General features: G+C 37.0%; 1 protein-coding gene across 1 annotated transcript in view; it reads right to left on the reverse strand.

Annotated features, from left to right (window-relative positions):
- Positions 1 to 5,699: 5,699 nt before the first annotated feature.
- The window catches only part of SV2C (synaptic vesicle glycoprotein 2C), an 86,476-nt gene continuing 70,158 nt past the window's right edge, over positions 5,700 to 22,017 (reverse strand). Inside the window, exons 7-12 of the mRNA XM_075019944.1 lie at positions 21,916 to 22,004; positions 21,382 to 21,546; positions 18,372 to 18,505; positions 16,876 to 17,079; positions 15,813 to 15,972; positions 5,700 to 5,883 (exon numbers count right to left, since the gene is read on the reverse strand). Of these exons, the coding sequence (XP_074876045.1) occupies positions 5,700 to 5,883; positions 15,813 to 15,972; positions 16,876 to 17,079; positions 18,372 to 18,505; positions 21,382 to 21,546; positions 21,916 to 22,004 (936 nt within the window). The remainder of the gene's footprint in view (positions 5,884 to 15,812; positions 15,973 to 16,875; positions 17,080 to 18,371; positions 18,506 to 21,381; positions 21,547 to 21,915; positions 22,005 to 22,017) is intronic.

The following is a 22,017-nucleotide window of genomic DNA, read 5'->3' on the forward strand; positions in this document are numbered from 1 at the left end:
AGAAGTGAGCATTATGTTCTAGACCTCTGTCAAGGAGGGAAGATCATTTACGCCAGAAAGCAATTACACCTGTGTTTTTCCCCATTTTTTTTCCTAAGTATTTTGGTCCTAGTAAATGTAGCTTGTGTATATGTTGTGGGAAGGCACTGCCAAAAATTACTGCTTTATTCATCTTTAGTTGGACAAGATGTACTCCATGGGCTAGAAAGCATAGCTACATATTACAGACCAGCATCTTTGGAGATAATTCAACCTACTATCAAATAAGAAAAGTAAATCAATCAGGCCCATTTTGTCTTTTTCCTGTTTCTGAAATGCTAAGCCACTGCATCAAAGAAAGGTCCTGCATGTGGATGAAGTTCTATATAAGACTCTTACACATCTACAGTAGGACTAAGTATTGAAGGATCCTTCCTTTGCTGGAAGAAGTAGGGTATTCACCACTGCAATAAAAATAAAGAATGCAGATAATGGTAATGGATCAAAAAATATTTTGCATCACTTGTTGAAATTATCAGTGTTAGAAGAAAGCAAATGAGGCTGATTTCAGCTTATGGACTGGTTGTAGACTGCATAACCATAAGTCAAGCTAAGGGAGATCTGCATTATAAATTGGTGCTTTCTATTTAATTTAGGTTCTGAACTGAGTTCCAGATTTTCTGGCTAACATGTCTCTGCTAATTCCACATCACTGCCTGTTCCTTGTCTTGCCTCCAAACTGCAGGCAAAAGTCTGTCTTTTCATGCTGTGTTTCCTGAACTAGCAGCATTGGAAAGTACTAATTCAGGCAAATACCTAATATTTTACAGTAAGTTTAATGAGCAAGAAAGCAGGAAATGCAGAGGAAAAGCAGTCTCTTGGACGTGTTTTCTTCTGGAATATGATTACTGAACATGTGTTTTCTTTCAAGACTCCAGAGGAAGTGGAGCATTTCTGTTTTCACTTCTTGTGTCTTTGACCCCCTGAGTCCAAGGATTCATTTTTTAACATTGGGATTGAAATTTCAATTGCATTTCCAGGTTATTAAACAGGAAACATGGCTTGTAGGTTGTATTAGCATGATATCATCTTGTTTAGGTAAAGAGGTGTGACTGGATGTAAACATCGTTCTCTGACTAAAGATGACCATTTTAAAACTCACAATGGGGAAGAGAGCTAAAGCCCAGCACACAGAGGCTGTCCATATGATGGGCTGAGGACTATATTATATTGTTAAGTATTGGAATCAGCAGTTGTGCCTAATGGTGGTTACAGGACAATAAGGCTCCATAGCAGTAGAAAAAGAAAACAGGAACAGAGAGTAATATTTCCTCCAAATGGAGCTGAGCTAGGTGCACAGACAAGAAGATTCCACTGTATCTGCACCCACAACTGAAGGAGCCCAACTAGGGCCCTTCTGAGAGGACCCCTCGCTGTATTAGTTCAGCCTTCTGGATATGTAGAGAAATGAGGAGTCTAGCTGCCTCAAAAGGGTAAGAATGTCTGAAGGACTTTTGAGATCAGTTTCCATCTTGGTTTATAAAGGGATGGCCAAATTGCAAAAGATAGGTGGCAAACCTTCTTAGTGAATGTTACTATAAAGTCAGAAGCAAGTGAGAGCATGAGCAGTGAGTTTTGACTTTCTTTAAGGTTGGCCCTCTGGTAAGAAAAGCAGTTTGGGATGGAATGAATGGAATGGCATGAAGAGAAAGAGAGCAGAGCTTGAGTTAGCAGTCTTACTTTGCCCTACTTTTCTAAGATTATGAACAAAGGGTAGGCTACTGGAGCCATCAGGAAGGCTTTTTCACTGTGTTGAAGTTTTGTAGTATACACTTCTGGAAGGGCACTGGCTAAAATCATGCATAGAGGAAGAAGGCTTCCCAATACAATATGCATTAACAACCCCCTTCAGCACTCCAGAAAACATGAACACCTAGTCTAGGTTCCCTTGTTAGGAGTCCATACTCAGCAATCACTGCAATGCATACCAAATGTTGTAGTGCATGCTTCCGACCAATAAGGTGCTAACATGAATATAGCCAATCTGGCTAAAATGCACAAACACAATGAATAAGACGCTTTCAAGAAATAAGAGTCTGCTAAGTCAAGCTCTACTATCAGACAACCTGTAAGGAGTAAAACTAGTTAGAATAAAATTTCTTTGCCAAAAATGAAAACATGTGGTCTTTTGTGTGGACAGTTTTTAAATTTTAAAGTAGTTGACCATCATAGTTAATACCATTCTAAATGTTGTCATTCTTCTCTGTCTTCAGTGGCCATTGTACTTTTTGTCATTGCTGTCAATAGGATGAGCCTTTCAGCTTTACAGGAGAAGAGCACTACACCTCATATCCTGCTTCAGTTTAGATTGAAAGGAGTTTCCAATTAGTGGTCAGTTAGTTCAGTGACCAAAACAGACAAATAAGCAGTTTTGATTATATGTTTGAAAGTTCTGATACACAAATGCTATCAAGTTTGGTTCTCTGCGGTGTATCAGGGATCTAACCAGGCCACTAAGTGATTCTTTATGTGAGATATAAATGAACATAAACAGAAAGGAAGTACAATTCCTACGCCCAATATTTGTTACCTGAGATTGCTTTGGAAGCTGCAAAAAAAGAGACTCACTAAAGACCAACCAAATCACTTTTGCTTATAATGTTAAGTAACGTTTGTGTCCAAAGTGCCACTGATTGTTTCTGTTCCAGCCTGTGGATTGTACCTATCTAACCAAGTATTTATAGCCTGAAATTGCATTAATTTCTTTTGTCTTTATGAGATAAATCTTTACTGCACTAAAGCCCAAAAAATTGATTGTTCAAACAGCTTTAATGCTGGCTTGTGCATTAGTTCAAATCTGTTGAGCCAACTGGCTCACCAGCTAGGGAAATTCTAGCTTTAGGTTTTGTTCAATATGTTGGAAATGTTAGTGGATTTTTTTCTTTGTTCATCTCTTCCATTTACGTATCCCCGCTTTCCTTCCCACTATAATTCTTTTTTCCTTTTCCTACCTTAGAACATTCACTCTAATTCTGGACCATGCAAGGTTCATGTAGTTGGGAATTTTGTTCATCTTTACTAATTCCTGTTGTTGCTACATTCCACTTCATCCAGACTTAATCACATACTTATGACATAGTCAAGATTTACAATAATAACCCACATTGAAATCAGCATAATTTTAGGTGTAATGACCTTTTAGTGTGTTAACCTTGACCCGTAGCCCTCAAAAGTCGAACCTTATTTTTCTGTGGCTTGTTTCCTCCAGACTGGTCAGGTGGCATGATGTGTTGGATCTGGATGTTTTTGGGAATTACATACAGAGGTGGACAGAATATACTTCAAGCTGACAGTGCATAGCAAGACAATGTAATATTTTCCCATTGCTGTTGATATTTACTCCAAACACGTACAGAGGCTTCAGATTTCAAAATAAGTTGTGCAGTAAGTACAAGGAGGTTGACACATGCTGCTAATGAACGGCACAGAGAAACAAGGCTATGACTAGTGGACAAAAGCCACAGATGCAAAACTAATGCCAGTATTTTGTTCTTAACCTGGAACTTGGTGAAAAATAATTCTTCCTCCTTTTTTTTTTTAATATAGTTTAGAAATTTAAAAAACATGTTTAAGTCAGATTTAAAAATAAAATATTTCATCTCAAATATCTTGACTGTTTATATTCCAAATTAAACATACTTCTTAACCTTTGTTTCTTACTGTATTATATTTAAATTATCAACATCAAAAAAAGTCCACTAGTTTTCCATACTCATGCTTTTTTAATTCAGCCACTTTTCCCATTTATTACTAGCAGAAAAACACATCTTGTGCTAACATTTTGGTGCTACAATGCGTATCGTAGGCATTTGTTAGTAACTGAAAAATGTAACTTCTAGGATCAGTAAATTAAACAGTGAACTTTAAATGTAATGAATGATTTTCTTAGGTGGACTTTTACTGACTCTTTGAATATGACTAAGACAATGACTGACACAGAATGAAGTGATGGATATTGCTACCCAAAGCTAAGTTGACATATACAAGCAAAAGAAAAATTAATTAAAAAAAAAAAAAAGTCTTACTACACAATGACCTTATCTGAGAGCCTAATTTCTTTGGCAATGATTCAACCACCATCAATAAATGTTGTCAGACATAATTAGAAAAAATACTGATAAATTTTTCCTTATGTCTTATACCAAATTTGTTCTTTGAAACTTGAAACGGCAGATAGTTCATCAGCTGATACAAGTTTTCTTAGCTGCACTGAAAGCAATGCCAGTTTCTTTCATCAGAGGATCTGCCCCTTTTGTTTGCTAATTTTATAAATGTATTTGTACTAAATTTTTGACGCTAACTTTTTAAAGTGATCCCATAGCCTTTTGTATAACAGTAGGACTGGTGGGGAACTCTACTGAAATCCAGAACAGTCCACAGCATATCACTTAGAAGAAATATATTTACTACCATTTACTCTCCATCCTTGCTCTTGGTCTAATAAAAACATTACCACCCTCTGCAGCCTTGCCATGGCTTCTTTCTTAATGGCCTTTCAGAGATATATGAAACTGTTAAATGGTGCGATATCTCTAGAACTACTAAAAATCAGCTGAGAAAATATAGAGAAGTGTATAAACTGTGAAAATAATGAAGGTGTTTTTATTGCTTTTCATTGTTCTGATATTTAAAAAAAATCTTTTGAGATGTTTTAATTGCATTATACTCTATATTGAAGGTATGATCTGATTAAATTTACTAGGTGGCATTCTATGGCCACGTATTTTTATAACCAATCCGCAACAAAGAAAAATAAATTAGAAGTGTAAATACCAAACATACTTCTGAAAGCATCTTCCTTTCATATAGTTCACTGGCCTGATTCTTCCTTCATTCATATTTATGACAACATAAACATTTGTATTGATTCACTCCTGGATTAAGACAAATCCACTTTTTAAAATGGCAAAAATATTCTAGATGCCACATGTGAGAAGAAAACGAAATTTTTCTGGAGGATCAGCAGCAAAGAGTGAAAGTTTATTTTGTTATTCTCTTTGCTGCTTACCCATATGGGCTTTTAATCTCCCTGCAGTAGCTGTTGCCTTCTCCTCAGCAAATAATGGGTATAGATGGTAATCTTTACTTTAGACTGAATCTACCTAAAAAGATTTCCCAAGAAAGAGGCATTGCCACAAGTTTTTCCATCTAAGCACAGCTGCAGAAGGTCAGTATTCTCAGTCCTGTTGTGGTCTGCAGAGCTTCCTGATTAATGCTGCATGCATTGATATATTAACATTCTCTGCACCAACACTGCGAAGTAGTTGACTTGCATGTCTGTACTGTTACAAAAGCTCACAATGCCATGGCCAAATTTAGCTTGTATTTTTTAAATAATATGACTGCTTGCATTTTAAATATCTAATTATCAGTATGGTTTTTACTTTACTGGATATGTGACCAAAAGTGTATTAAGAGGTAGCTTTGCAGTTTGAAGTTAAGTGGGTTTGAATAGCAATGTATGCAAGCAAACCAAAGTGACATTTAAAACTTTCATACAGAGCTTGCTAAATCTCTGCTGCTCCAAAGTATCTTTTGAGTTTGATTTCTGACATTCGAACGCTCTACTAAGCGTTGAGAATCTGAAGCCTTTGCACCATCGGTCAGGAGAGTTGACATTTGTATGCAGAAGGAAATAAATAGTAAATGGCTTTTTCCAGTTACATCAACACCTGGGTTCTTGTGTCAGGAAGCCGAAGTCCTACCAGACCTCCACACACTAGAACAGTAGAAGCAAGGAGAATAGGGATTGCTTTGGTGATACCAACAAGGGAACCGAATATTAAGTTTCCAAGTACAGCTGCTGCTTTGCATAGTGCATTCAAAAAGCCAAAGCCTGTTGCCCTAGAAGAGAAAACAGAAGAAAGTTAAAAAATGGACGAAAGAGTGAAGCCATTGAGACAAATCCTCAGTGGGAATAAATCAGTATAACCCTGGTATCTTAAACAGACTTTATGCCAACAAGGATTCTGTGCTTTTCTTTATAATGCGAAATCAAAGCTCAGCTGCTACAGCATTTTATTAAGGCAAATTCATTCTGCGGCCTCAGGGACTAAAATCTGAAATAAATGACTGAATAGGTAAGTTTACACCTCTACAGTAGAACAAAGGACTTGCAAATGGAAATTCAGTAACTCTTAAAATGCTGGATGTGAGGTAGGAGGTGTAAAGTCATTCTCAAAAGAGAGCTACTTGGTGATTTGGGCAAGAAGCCATAAGAATAAAAGGTTGATCATCTTGGGGCACTGAATAGAAACGTGTTTCTTACAGGGGATATACGTGTTCAACCAGTGCTTTTTCAAAAGGCTAATGAGACCTCCAATAATAATGAATGTTTGTCTCTTAGATGTGAAGACAATAGGGCATAAAAAAATCTGCTTTGTGCAGAAGAGATATCTGAGAAACTTTGGAGAAAAGGCAAAGGAAATATAGATTGGTAACAGAACGTATGACACAGGCAAGTCGGAGGGGCTTTTGCATTGTAGTTGTGTGATTTTAGTAGTCTGGATTAAGTACTTCAGATGTTTGGTAGCCCATAAACAGATGTATTATGCAAACTGCCATCATTTTAATAAATTGTGTTTTGACATGACTGTATGATTCATAGTTGCAGGAATGACCTTGTCCTACAAAAAGTGTCCTAACAAAAATATCTGTATGATAGTAGAATGTTTAACATTTCTCAAATCTCTTAGAAGTGAAAGAAAGAAGGACTACACAGAGCTCACACTGTGCTCGATGGAATAGAATAATAAGAATCAAGAGGATAGATGTTCTTTTCAGAACAAAATGCTTCTTTCTTGTTAATATTAAGAACTGCCATTAGAAGGAAAAAGCCCCCAGTCTAAACAGCAGGGATTAACAGAAATGTTAATGGTCTGAGTGACTAAAAAGAGCTGTAGTTATTGTACTGAGGTGCATGTGAGGGAAAGGAAGAAGTCCTGTGCTCAGATGTAGCCTGAATTTCTAGGAAGTAAGTCTGAGAAACTTCTACTGGAGCTCCTAAAGAGCAGCCCAGAGAATCAACTTAAAGTAAGCAGACTTGGTCCCAGGTGAAAACAATGATATAAACTCTCAATGTTCTTTACAGAACTATTTTTATATTTTGAAAACAGCAAACCATGGTATGAAGGGAGAAGACATCCTATGCCTCAAGAAACCGATGGACATGGCCACAGTCCAGAGTGTCACTAGTTCATCTCCCCTGCGCTTCTGCAAATCTGTATCTCAGTAGAGTTGATCAGTCAGGCCCCTTGGTGTCCTACATCCAAGCCTTACACTAGAGGAGAGGTAGAAGCTTCTGTCTAGTATAGTTGACCACGATATAGGGGTTTTCAGTACTGTCCATTCCCTGACTGTATCTGACATGCTGTGCTTCAGAATTATACCAGTCCTGGTATATTTGAGGACCCTGCACTAAAAGAATGATGAAAATAGGACTAGATCCTTCTGGTATATTTCTAAATCACTCTCATTTACTCTAAGAAGCAGAACTCTAGTTAACCCACAGAGTCAACTCCAGATTCTGAACAAGATTCAGAAATGTGGTAATTTGAAGTAATGGTACTTTTACTGTCAAATTCTTAAATCAGTTAAAAGGATGTTTGCAGAACAGAATGAAGACATGGAACAGACTAATTAGCATACCTTCAAAAAGGTGTTTTTTTCTGTTAATATTAAATATTCATTTGTCCATGGTTGCAAACCAAAGTCAAAGTCCTTGCCTAAAACTTTATGGAACTAAAACCAGAAGAGTTGATACTTACTGTTCCAGTGTCATCTCTGTGTATAATATGCCTTTTCTGACCCCATGACAAGACACAAGTTAGTCTTTTTTGCTGGGTGATTATAATCATAATATATTTATTATCAGTTTGGCAATATGACAGCACTCTTTAAAATACCTGAGATTTAGCAAAGTAATTATTATTTTGTCTGAAGTAATCATAAATCCTCTTTGTGTAGAACATGGCACTCATCCAGATACTGCATGATGATAAGTATCAGCAACATCTAAGGAAGGAGAGACAGGTCATTCTGATGGCAGAGCAGAAACTTCCCAGAGAAACGGTGAAAAAAACGAGCAGAAGAGACCCAGATATTCCTCCTGAATGTTCAAAGCCCTTACTTGCTTGTTTTTTTCTAAATTTGATTAAACCTGCAGTACTTTTACATAGTATGTACTGCCAAGAAAAGCTAAACATGCACATCCTGGAGATAACCATCTTGAAAGGAACATGCTCTCCGACAGTGCAGACGAGTGAGGGCTGCCAGAGAGCACACTGCTGAGAGCAGCAGATGAGGAAACTTTGGAAGTCTTGCTTGTGAAGCTTTCTGACAGACAAACATTTGCAGGACCTCCTTGAAAATGACCTCCTCAGAGGAGGAATGAGCCAGTTAAAACTTGCCCATTTTAAGGATGACTTATGGAGGAACCAGTCCAAAGGAAGAGTGGGAGATGCATGCTGAAGGAAGCAGTGAAGAGCCACCGTAGGGTGTGTAGAGTAATCTTTCACAGTCTATGAGAAGAAGTTCAAATCTCTACCACAGAAACATCTCTACTACAAGGGCAGATAAAGCCCAGAATATCTGGAGGAATCTGACCCAGGATGGGGAGAAACTCCTGAGAAGGAAGGAGCTCCAGACTGATGCATCTTCTAGAGTGAATGAGAGTGGGGATAGGAAGGAGGAGCATGAAGAGAAAAGATGGTGGTAAAATAGACTTTATCTCAAACAGGTAGGAAGAGGTTAAAGACAACAGAGCCAGCCTGGAAAACAGAGTTTATGTCATAGAATAGTAACAGGTTTCAGCGATTCTGAACAAGTCAGAGGAAGAAGGAGAGGAAGAGTGAGAACTGTTCTAATTTCAGCCTCCTTTACACACAGAAAGTATTTCTAAAGTTACGATTGTGATCAGTGTCTGCACATGTAAATATAATTTCTTCAGCTGTCAGTGCTTATGTAAAACCAAATTTGCCCCCAAATAACAGTAACAGGAAAAAACCCCAGTGTTCACATAGAGAAAATAGACACTTAGTCATCAACAGCCTCAATATATTCAAAGAGATACCAGAACTCCCCAAAGAATACATAGATCTAGCTAAAGAAAATTTGGATAGATGAAGGCAGGAGATCTTTGGAAAGGCAATAGAACAAAACATATGGGGATGCTTTACTTATATTCAGTGTTGTTTTATACTGCCTTATAAACGTAAGCTGTTTCACAGATGCTATTTGCTTGTATCAACTAGTTATAACTAGGGGCATGAATATAATTTTCTGAGCAATTTGGACCATTTCTTTTCATGTGCTGTGGTCTGCAGATAGCACATTCAGTGCTGCCACTGTGCTTTAGATCTAGTATAGGTTATATACCAAAGATTATCTTATTAAGGTTTAACACAATTTTGTAATACAATATCTCTTATATCTGAGCAAAATTAAGGTAATTTGTTGGCACTGAAAAAACAGTTCTGCTTTGTAAAATGGACTTATTAAATTTTTCTAATTGTAAGGGGTCATTATTAGTCTAATCCCATTAATGTTATCAAATCATGAACAAAGAAGAGTAAGACAAAGTAAGCCCATTTTTATTGCCCTTGGCTGTCCTGATAATACAAAATGAACAACCCAGCAGAATTTCAATCTTTTAATCTTTAAGCAGTTTTCAGGCATGTCTTTTTGCCTAAAATATGCACATCACTGGCAGGAATAGTAAAATTTTTACAGGCTTAAGTAAAATATTGTTGAGACCTGTACCTGAAAAGCATTGTCACTGTTCAACCATCTGCCTTCATATCCTTCAATTTTAATACTGTGTTTCAATGTGAAATTGTTGTGTACTAATAGCCAGAACAAAGACATTAAGCAAACTGTTGAGCTCGAGGGATAACAAATTCAAACTTGTTCATTTTTAAACATCTTTCTTAGAACAGATTTGTGATTCAAATCAACTAAAATCTGTATTAATTCATGGCTTTATAATTAATTCTACTGAATCCAGGGGGGGTAAAAATAGCCAGGCAATAAATATGCTGCAATTCACATACATGTACTAGCATAGCCTTCTGTTGCAGCACTAGTACAGTCTCTGCTACACTGTTTCAGGAAAGTGCTAAAGTGTACGGAAAGTCTGCAAATGATCAAAGATATGTGACGTGTCATGTCAGCATCATGAATGAATTAAGTGAAAAAATCCAAAGGCATAAGGCCATTACAATATCCAACAATTTCCATCATGTTGATTAGTTACTGGGCAAAGCATTGGCACAAAAATGTCTTTTTGACTCCATGAGCAATCCTTATTACTGATCAAGGGAGTTCAATGGCAAGAATCCCTTGCCCAGCTAAAGAATGTCATTAAATCCTTCAGGCACATCAGTAAGATAATCCTGGTAAATCAATTTAGGATTGCTTTAAAAAAAAAAAAAGTTACAGATGCAGTATTGTTACAAGAAAAATGTGGAAGTCTTACAAAATGTCAGGTCCGAGACAAAGCTGTACATTAGGGAAAAGGAATTTTCCCCAATGTATTTTACTTCTGTTGCTGGGAAAGCGACGACAAAGAAAAACGCTTAGCTTCCTTTCACTCAAGCCCCACATAAAAATGGCAAGAGTCCAAACAGTTAAAAATAGAGGGATTATCTAAGCCTTTAGATTAAAAGAGCTTGTTTCCTGGTTGCCACATATGTTCCTTCTTAGACCTGGTGCTTGTATTCCTCCATAAAATACTTCAGGCCCACTATTACATTGCTGATAGTCAGTGTACCTGAAAACTTCATTGTCCTGCAGTGTAGTGCTACTGAAGGTGTAGCACTGATATTTATTAAATTTTTTGCCAGTGCTAGTTCTGAGCCTATATAGCTAGTTACAATAAACCTCTGAATATCACTTTTGTAGGTGTTGATAATATGCAAAGTCTATTAAAATGGAGTTTCTGAATGTGCTATGGACAATTTTCTAATGTCCAGACATTTTAAGATCTTTTAAAAAATGACTACAAAGGTGCATATCATAGCCTGGCCAATTACAGCACTCAGTGTGCAAGTAAAACTGTGGAATTTGCCTTCCTGCCTTGGACTACTGCCCAAAGCATTGCATAGGTTCAGCATGTCATGCCTTAAAAACATTAACATGAAATTTCAGCAAAATGCAGTTGAACCACATCCACAGGATGGCAGTAGAAAATAGCTGTGAGGAAGTCTACTGTAAGTCAATGACTGCTGTTATGAGTCAAAAGAATAGAAATCTTCTCTTCTGACAGCCACAACAATATAAAGTTGGACTTAAGATACCCTGTGAATAATGTTTATTACCCTGGGGACAGATTCTTAGGGCTCAAGAAAAAGAGAAAAAGATAAATATAATGAACTGAAGATAGGTGGCTTATTTCTTAATTATGACCAAATCCTTATGAACTTATTTCAGAGGTATTAAAAAAAGGCAAAACAGGATGACTTCATTTTATAGCACACCTTGAATTCTAAATACTCCTGGCCAAGACTCAAACCCAGATGTCTGGCAGCTGGTAAAACTGATGAATTGTTGGTTATCTGATGCAATCTGACCTTGATTTACTCTGCAGAAGATGACCTATTTCTATTCCACTTTCTGTTTAGGTTTGGTTTATTTGTGGTATCCACTCCTTGAGGAGAGTCTTGGCTTATAAAGTTGGTGCTTCCCAAGTTAGTTCACAAGATATTTATCATTTATGTGAAAGTAATGATTGCATTTGAAAGTCATAACAATTTCCTAAATGTTAACTTCTTCAGAGAATTTTAACTCTCTACCATTCATATTTATATTACAGGCAGAGCTAGGAAACTGTGCAATGTTATTGCAAGCCCCTTGGGCACACACATTACAACACAAGCCATAATTACCTCATCACACAATATTTTTTTTTCCGCATCACTCTGCCAATGCACAGAACAAAGAGAGCTTGAGGGTAAAACATAAATGTAGTGAAGAAAACTTTGTTTCCCTCATCTGCTGCAAAAGTTGGAAGGTGCACTTTGAATAAGGTTGGGGACTGCAAGATGAGAAAGCAGTCTTATGGTTAATGTAGTTGAGTGCTGTCAGGAGAAAGGATACAATCCCTACCTCTGTCAGAGATTTCATATATGATGGGAGCAAGTCACTTGGAGCTAACTAAATGGTCATTGACTATGCATTTCACATTTTCTGGGTGATCAGCTTAACACCTTCAGGTTTGTGTTGCTGAAGTGCTAAGCTCTTATAGATGCAGTGGAAGTTACACTTTCAGCCCATTCCCTCTTCTAAAATGCTCGGTGGCTGGGATTGTTGGTACCACACATGCCAGTGTACAGTTTTCCTCCCATGATAGACAATACTAAAGTTGCTTTTAATGTATCTTTTTCCTCTGTCCCTCAATTTCTACATCATCTCCTTTCAAAGCAGTGTTTGAAAAATACAGAACGTTTATGATAGACTAGGAAAGCCCTCTAGGAGCACTGAAAATTTTTTGCAAGACATTTAATAACTCTCCTTCAGAGCAGAGCTTCCAAGGCTATGGAATAGTTTGGTTTGGCCTTCAAGAAGGTGACAACTGATGAAAGACTTTTCAGAACCTGCTGACCAGTCCAGAATAGCACCGGCCATCAAGAAGATAAGACAAAAGACAGGAGAAAAGATGAGACAAATGATGAGTTGATACAACTTGTTTACATTGTGGAGTTGGGTTAATTTACTTGCTTATTGGAAATCGGTTAGTTTATAGCTAGTTGTCATGAGTGTCCTTTAAAATCTGTGTATTGAAAAGTAAAAAAAAAAAAAAAAAGAATGGTTATTCATTACCACCATGTGTGTCATCTGGAAGACAGAAACTTACCTATGACCAGCATTAGTAACATATCATTACCTTTAATACAACTTCGTCATCTACCTGAGAACCATTTGAAATCTATACAGCCTCTAACATCTCTTATGTCAACGTTGTGCAAATCAGTTGAGATTATATAAAGAACATGCAGGCAAAATCTATGCTAAAATGGCATAAAATTTGAAAGTACTCATTAAGAATATAGGACAAACTACTTAATTACCTCAAATCCAGGCATTATTAAATTAAAACTGAAATGGGTAGATGAATGTGAATGCATAGAGAATCCAAATCTGTTAAGATTTTGAAGCAACATTAACTCTGTCCTGCGGGCAGCTGATGAAGAGGAAACTGAAATGTGTGCCGTATATCATATACACCACACATTTCTAAATTGCTCACCACACCCCTACCTGGCAAAAAGCCAGTATGATCCCTAAATAACCTGGAGGACTATTTATGAAACACCTTTTGTATTACGCTGCAAAGACCCAGAGGTTTGCAACTGGCTGGTCTCCAAGAGGAGTTGTGCAGGAGGAAAAGGAGGGGCTGCCCAGCCTGGTCTATTGTGCATGGTAGCATGAACTGGCCTCCTTCCACACACTTTGCTTCCAGCCCAGGCTTCAGCTGTACTTTGCTGCTGGTTGTGGTCATTTTACTGATTGGGAATAAGAAAAAAGTATATATTGGAATAGTAAAATAGTGACGGAATGAGCAAAGTTGTTGTGCCTAGATTGTGTTCTGAGGGGAAACTGGAAGCCAGTTTCAGGACTGGATTCACTCTGGATGCAGCTTTGTAGTGAAAGAGGTCATTATCTTAATTATGAAGGACCTCATATACAAAAACAGATCAGGCAGCTTCATTTACCATATATGCCTGGAAAGGCTGTTCAGCCCTACAGTTACTTGCAGAAGCTGGAAACTCCTGGCAAACTGTGGCAAGTCATGCCAGGCTATGAAGATCAGAGGAATCTTAGAAAGAAAGACCCATCAGAGGTGGGCAACAGTGGCTGCTAAACTGTAGCTGGTCTGGATAAAAGAAATATCAGAGAAAAATTCTGGGAAGCAAGTTATTTGAGTTCCTCTAAGTATTAATTTTCAAATAGTTCTATGAAACATGAAGAAACTTCGCCCCAGTCTAAAAAAACCCACAAGTCTAGGAAGTGACCTCTAGAATTGTTTTTTTTGTTATAAGCCAGCTGACAAAAACTGGCAGTGATGGTTCCACCACTTTTGGAACTTTTGGAAAAAAATTTCATCTACAGTATATATCAGCAGTGTCTTTCCTGGCACAGGTAGATTTGGCCTATCAGTCTTTTTATATTGGTAATACAAAGTGGCAAGTTTTCTATCTCAGTTGTTGCAAAAAACCCCAACAACTCAGCTGCAAGTAAATTTCTGAGGTGGAATTCCAGACAGCTATTTTTGCACACACAAGCTTTTTAAAAAAGAAAAATGGGAAAAAATTTGCTACAATCCAAAAGCTAGCAGAAACTATTGAAAACATGTATTGAAAACAAATACAGATGGCCTAGAATAGTTATCAGTTACATTCTTTTTGTCATTCCTAGTAATGATGCTTATTTTTTCTTCCATTAACATCAATGGCTTTTCCAACTATTTTTCTTTACTTCATTTTAGGAAAATATTTGTGGCTGCTACATTCAGGAATACCAAAAAAGATAGCTATTTCTAAAAGATATTTATTAGAAATATATCATGGCATTTGGCCAGAAGAGCAATTTCCTGAGGTGTAATAAAAACACTAGCACTTAATATTAAAGCTGAGTGGTTTCATAAGTAGCCTAGTACACTTATTCAATACAACCGCAAGAGTGGACATCAATTTCTTGTGTGGAGTGTGTATTTTTAAAATGTCAATGAAAAGAAAACACAGAAGCATCTCCTGATGGACAATACTGAAGCGAGTTGCACCTCTGTTCAAAAACTTAGACTTGCCAGCAAGGCTTCATGCATTTATAAACTGGAAATATTTTTCACTATATCTGAAACTTCTAGTGAATGACAGAGTAAATAGCACTGTGACAGGAGAAAGGACACACTGTCCCTTGGCAGGAATCTGGGCAATTTTACATAAAATATGTTTAAGGAGGGGAGGGGGAAGAAATATCCCAGTCTAGTCAAGAAAAAGCTGCTTTTACATTTTTACCCTTGACATACAACAGTGTATGACTCAACTGTTCTTCCTTCAGTACATTAAGTGACATAAGATCAGCATTAAGAAGTACCATGTATCTGAAAAAAACCCCCACCATGTCATCTAGCAGCAATGCTTGCAGGACGTGAAAATTGTCCTGAGCTTTCCTGCTAGAGCCCTGAAGAGTCAGGAACAGTATCCAAGTCATTTTTGTATCTGCTTAATGCTGACTATGTATACTCCTAGTGACCCTGCATACAAATTCGTAGCAAACTGATTAACAGCTCAGCACGGTTCAAGCCCACAATCTCTTCCAGAAGATGCTGTTCAGCTCCAGATAGTGATTTTTATTATCATCCCCACCATTTCACAGCCAACAGACAAATGCAGCTATATTGCAGTTTTGGACCAGCTACTGCCTTCATAGCCGGTTGTGCTAGGGGAAACTCAGAAATACTCCATTACTGTTTTCAGAAATACTACTCATTTGAGGTGTTTTAAATGAGAGCAGCAGTTAGACCTTCTTTTTTTCATATGAAACTATTTTTGTGGTATTTTCCTGATTGGGTGATATCTGATGAGAAATAGATACTAAATAGCTCAAAAAAATCTCTTTTTACCCTTGCTATTCATAAGACAAACTATTTGTTTGGTTGGAATCACTCAAAACATCACTACCTCTGTAAAGCTCATATGTAACCATTTCTATTCACTGTTTGTGCTGGTACATAGAGATAGTGTCAGTGAGGTTAGGGGAGGTGTACCTGCACATACCTTCTGTCTGTAGGATACAGCTCCACAGTAATGACATCTAGAGAGTTCCACGCTGAGATGGTGAGGCCATTGTAGAGGCACAGCATACCTATCATCATGGATTCACTGGTCCCAAACCACAGGAAAAAACAGCTGATGCCAGAGAGAACCATGGAACCACCTAGGCACAAGACAGATGAAACCAACATGAAGTGGAGCTGTATTTAAAGAATGATCTTTGTCTGTTTTGTCTAATGTTTATATATACACAGTGTAGCTAAATAACAGACCTATATATTTGAGTTAAAAACTAAAGAGACTTCCTCTGCTGGTAACACCAGTCAGGCAGAAAAATGTTGTAAGGGGCTCATAGAAAAAAACCATAACTCCTCAAGTATTAGGATATATCATAAAATATTAAGCTGGAACCCCCTTTGAATTTTCAAAGCAAGCTGCCTGGGGAAAACTACCCCCATTCTTCCTTGTTCATCATCTTCCGCAATTACATTAAACTCGTTCATATATTATAGCAATAAAAACACTGAGTGGGAATTGCATTTATATAGAGGTACTCTCCTAGAAGATGAACACAATGAACTACCACATAGTTACTTAAGTAAATTGAAAACATATTTGTCATTGCAGATAATCCACAGGAGACATCTTTCAACTGTGTTACTTTGCAACATAGATAACAGGCAAAGGATTGCTGACTCTTCCATGGAGCTGCTTCACTAGGTCAGGGTCAACCGTGCACATCTTGCTTTCCTTTCAGCTGGAGCAAAGATGAGCCAATGGTCAGCACTTTCCAAAATCTCGTCCCAAATCCCTAAATTATGGTCTTGTAATATCAGCGTGGGAGATCAATGACTGATAATGTGGCATAACAGAACTGGTTACAGAACCCTTTGTTCCTAGAGTTTCTAAATTGGGGGCTTTTTAAAAGGGCACGCACAAATGAAGCATCTGCAGAAGGAATGTTTTGCATCTCTCTGAACCAAATTCTTTAAAAAGAGGACATGTTACTTTATCAGGAGATCTTTAGGTTTTGATGTTGTTCCCTGTCTTAAAGTGAAGCCCCCACCTAACATCGTTAACCGTCCAATTCTATCCATCAGGAGAGCGGACACAATATTCCCTGGTAACACTGCCAATGTTCCCAGGAAATTAACAAAGTAAATCCAGTAGGCACTGTAGTCGTCATCAAAAGAAATCTGACATCCTGTCCTGATGTGGAAAAATGTGCAGTTTATCAATTCGCTGTCAACAAATTTATATTGCTCGAGATCTGTGGAAAGAAGAAAATGAAATATTTCAACTAACAGCCAACTCCATGTGCAGCTTTTGATTAAAAACATTTCAATTTAGGCAAATTTAATGACAACTCAGAGCTTTCACGGCTTTGTAAAATGGAACTAGTTATTGCTCTTAATTTTAATACCTTTTTATCTTAAAGAAAAATATGCAAAGCTTATGAAAAAGAGCAATTAAGGCCTGGAATTAGGCAAGTTATATTACTGTATTTCAGCTCTGCTTGGACTGTATCTGGTTAAGGCCTTTCAGCAGCAGCTGGTCTTGCATAAAAACCACTAGGTATCTGCAAGTTTCTATCACTTGGTCTTGCTTGGTATCAGACCTTCTGTCTCCACACCAGACAGCCGTTCAGATGAGACTGCCAATCGTGTTTGGTTTGGTTTGACTTCCTTTGAAGTGAAATGTTCCTACAGAATTCAGATTAAACTAATTTTCATTTCTGAGAAGGCCTCGTGGTCTTCAGCTCAAACATGGATGAGTTACTTCATGCAACAGTTCAGACTGTTCTTCTTCCAATACCATTTTGCAGATCTCTCCCTATACTTCCACTTTCTTTCTGTTCCTCCTGTCAGTCTTAAACCTGGAATCAAGAATACCTTCCTTCCACACAAAGAAAGCTGGGTGTTGCTTGCTCTGAGACCTAACTCTATTACTATTATGATTCTTGGAGTTACAGGAAAGCAGTAAGAAGTGCCCCATCTTTCCAACAAGCTTAGTTGGCCATGTTCTACTTTCAGTTATGTTTTATTAAACTGGAAAAAAAAATAAAATTCCTCTGTTTAAACATATTATATATGTTTAAATACATATATGCTATATGCATTCCTATTTTTGTTACAATACTTAGGAGAGTGGGAATAATTATAGATTAGGCAGTTTGAATCCTGAACTAAGATTTCCATGCCACAGCAAGCACAATGAACAAAGTATTTCACCAGTCCCATTTACACTAAATAAAAATACACTAGGAAAAGCTACCAATAAAGCAGTAAATATATTTTCTCCTCTCCAGACCAAATCTCTTTAGAGATGATTAAAATCAAAGAGATGTGTATTATCTGAGTCAGTATTAGGACTGTGGTATCTAGTCCAGGTGTGATCCTTCACTTTTCTGTTATAATATTACAGAGGCCTGTTGCTTTTTACAGCTTTTTGTTCCCTACAAGAGGAATTCTTGTATGTCATATTAGAAACCTAGAAATTATAAACATAAAATGAGTACACACAGCTGAACAATGGATGTTCAGGCTTTTTTCCTTGTAATACCTGTGTTGTAGAAGGTGGTATTGATGAAAGTACAGTTCCTGAAGTATGTGTTCAGTGAAGTAATGTCTTCAAACACACAGTTCTTAAAAAGTGAATCTTCAAAGGTTACTGATTTAAACTTCATCATAATAAACCTGCCCAATACAAATAATTTCTGTCAGTCTACCTTCGCAGGTTAGAAAGAGCAACAGCTCAAGCTGATGCAGCTATACAGGTCTAAAAAATCTCAACTCCACTAACAATGATTCCTTAAAGGTATTCTGGAGGTGTAATTGATGATTAACTGATTATAAAATACATAATACTATCATTCAGGAAAAACATTAATAAGACAAATAGCTCTACATAGCTGCCGGCCACAACTGGTAATACAATTTCTTTGATAATATTTCTGTTATTACTTGTCCTTAATCATCAACTGAAACCAATGTCATGACATTCATGGAATAGCCTTGTAAAATCACTACTATTTGTAATTTGACATTATAGTTAGAAACTGGGACATCATGAGCCAGAAACTCAGCCTCTTGGAACAAACAAGCACCTGCTAGTATCAACAAGCTGGAAAGAAAGAATTGTTTAAAGAACCTTTATTTCTGCAGATGAACACACTGGGCACCGTGTCAGGCTCAAATGCAAAACATACTGGTCCAAGTGCTAAAAAAACAGTTTTGCAAAATGGTTTAACTTGAACACAACCATTACATTGCCAGTTATATAGCTACATGTCTAACAGGAAGTATGTGTTTGTTACTCCTGTGTCTGTGGATGCAATTGTAATTATATACAGGTATAAACAAATTGTCAGTAGCTTTTCTTACTTCTGAACATCCTCCTTCCTAATGACTGTCATTTAACTCCTAGGTCTTTGATTATGACTGCCAATCAAGTCATTTATAGAAAAAGTCAATGATGAAGTGTATTACTAGCAGTAACTTTCTACCTCAATGTTACTAGACTGAAACAATGCTGTAAGCCTTTTTTTAGTATAATTCTACCAAATAACATCATTATGCTAACAAAAAAAAAGACAGATGTAGAAATGCATCATTATTTTTGTGATGTCTTTCATTTCACATGAAGGCATGGAAAAAGCTACAACTGGAAAAGGGCAGTTTTTCTGGCAGACTTCACCCAAACTGGCAACAGTTTGAAAAGAATGCTTTAATTGTTATATGGCAGTAAGAATTGTTAAAACAGCAGAGCATTTGGAACACAGACCTGGCTCTGATCTAATTAAACCTGATGTGACTAGCTAAGTATTTTTCTTATTACAAGACTAATAGTAGGAATAGGAACACACAAAATATGCTACCTACAAAATAATAGGAATTAAACTCTCTCGCCAATAAAGTTGTTGGAACCACATCTTTATGGGAAAGAAGAGCAATAGCTAATTGTGTTTATCACAGGAAAAGACTTACTAGCTGATGAATCCTCTTTGTGTATTGGTCAGAAGTATAGTGTTTTCAGCCCATTAGTTTTAGTTACTACATAATTTCTCATTTGTGACAAACTGATTAAAATCAGGCAGGTGTTCAGTGTCAACTCATTATCATTTTTCATATAACACTTTCCATTTTAAAATGTAGCCTAATTCCAGAGGAGAACAAAGAAAATTTAGCAATTAGATTAGTCAGTTGGAACAGAAATGACAGACTATATGTCCTACATTCTTCTGATGCACTTTTTACCTTTTGGCAGGAAACATGTTGTGACTGTGTTAAAATTGGTGTTGAGGTGATTTGAATGAAAACCCAACAGAAATCTGATGAAGTAAAAAGTCAAGTACTTTATCAAGTTAAGGTAAGAACTTGAAGGAAACACTGAGATCGAGGGTAAGTGGAGTATTGAAACATTTGTGGAGGAAGAATATCAAATGCATTCATACCTCTGTGGAAAATGCTTTGTGCTCTCAAATAACTGTCAAAGGCCTATTAAATTTGCACATTTGAAAGAGTGTATTAGTCTTTTAGAGTAGGCTAATGTCAGATTTAGTGTTTCACAGGAATTTTCAGTTCAAATTAATAAGACCTTGGTTGACAGAGTTCTGTCAATTACTGACAGTAAATGGTTCTTTGCTTTTAGGAGAACATCTACCTCCTGGAAAGAAACAGAACTGGGAAGCTATGGCTAGTTTAAAAATGAGATAACTGCTATTTTTTGTCTGCAGTGCATAAATCTTTAATCATTGTCAAATCATTAATCTTTGCCAAAACTCAAGGTCTTATAAAAATAATTTTAAATGCCCAATATTACCGAAATCATTAATTTTATTCACTTAGATATAGATTTTCCTATGGAAATAATAATCACTTAGCACCATGCCTCCAGGAGACCATTCACATGGTTGTTTTGTATATTTCTTAAGACAAACCAGATACCTAAACCAGCTGTGTTTCATTTCCCTCTAAGTTATCTGGTTATCTGTAAAGTCCAGATAGAGCCTTAATATGTTTGGATTCAGTTAAAAAACACAAAAGTCATTGCCAATATGTTGTTTCCCATTTCAGTGCTGTTCATACTTTTTATTGATTTACAGTAATGTTTAGCTTTTATTTTTCTGTGATAAGATCCTAACCTTTCAATGTTCAGTGTTTTCACAGAAGCGTCTTTCATCGATATAAAAAAAGAATTGGCAACAGAGATGAAAGTACGTCCTTCCGCAGCCCCCTACAATAAGTTGCATGTGTTGGGCCTGAAAACCTTTGAATCCCACTGTGAAAGGAAGTATTGTTAACTGAGGCTTTTTGGTCTGTTTTTCAGGATGACAAGGAAGCTGGGTTTGCATGGGGGTTCCTCACATAGGAACCACCAGAGCATGTATGGGTCCACTTCTCCCCATTCTCCTGGAGTCATAAGAAATCAAGAACAGAAATAAATTCCCATTAAAAAGCAACAAAACCATCTATCATTAACTAATGGAGAAAAATAGTAGATTATTAGGACATGCTTTAAAACACACATTTGTTTATCCCAGCCAAGTCAGGATATTAGGAAATCTCTAAACCTGTCATTGATGTATTCTCCATTGCTGTGAATCTGATTTTCCAGTGTGAAGTTGAAGACGAAATGTGAAACCTCCTCGTTGCGGAAATGTTTCACTCGGGACGCATACTCGTCTGACTGCAGATGTTTAATGACATCAGGAAACCAGACAGATAAGCCATAGTAGCTGTGAAAAACAGAAAAAGCTCAGTCACCAATCTCACTTGTTTGGAAATCTGTGCAAGGTTAGGATGAGCAGCTCACTGGACTGCTTATGTGATGGAGCAGTTGCTCCATCATAATAAAATTCTCCATAAAATTTAAATATTGAAAGATGCTGACACCAGAAGATGCCAGTTTTCTGAAGCAGATATTCTTGATGAGTCAGGCTTGCAACCAAGAACAGACTAACCGATAAATACAAATATTGTGGAAAGATACTGAATAAAACCTTTTTGAATAAAAAGGATAACCATAGTGACAGAAATTTGCATGCAGATGATTCTTCTGTCTGTCAAGTCTATAAAAAATGGTTTAAGATCTCAACAACTCTTACCCAAAAGACAGGGTGAACCATACAGCTGTAAGTTTGATCGTATTATCCTTCACCGGATAGTTGAAACATCTCATAAACGTCAACCAAATCTGTAAATCATTA

Source organism: Buteo buteo, chromosome Z, assembly GCF_964188355.1.
Source record: "Buteo buteo chromosome Z, bButBut1.hap1.1, whole genome shotgun sequence".
Taxonomy (NCBI): domain Eukaryota; kingdom Metazoa; phylum Chordata; class Aves; order Accipitriformes; family Accipitridae; genus Buteo; species Buteo buteo.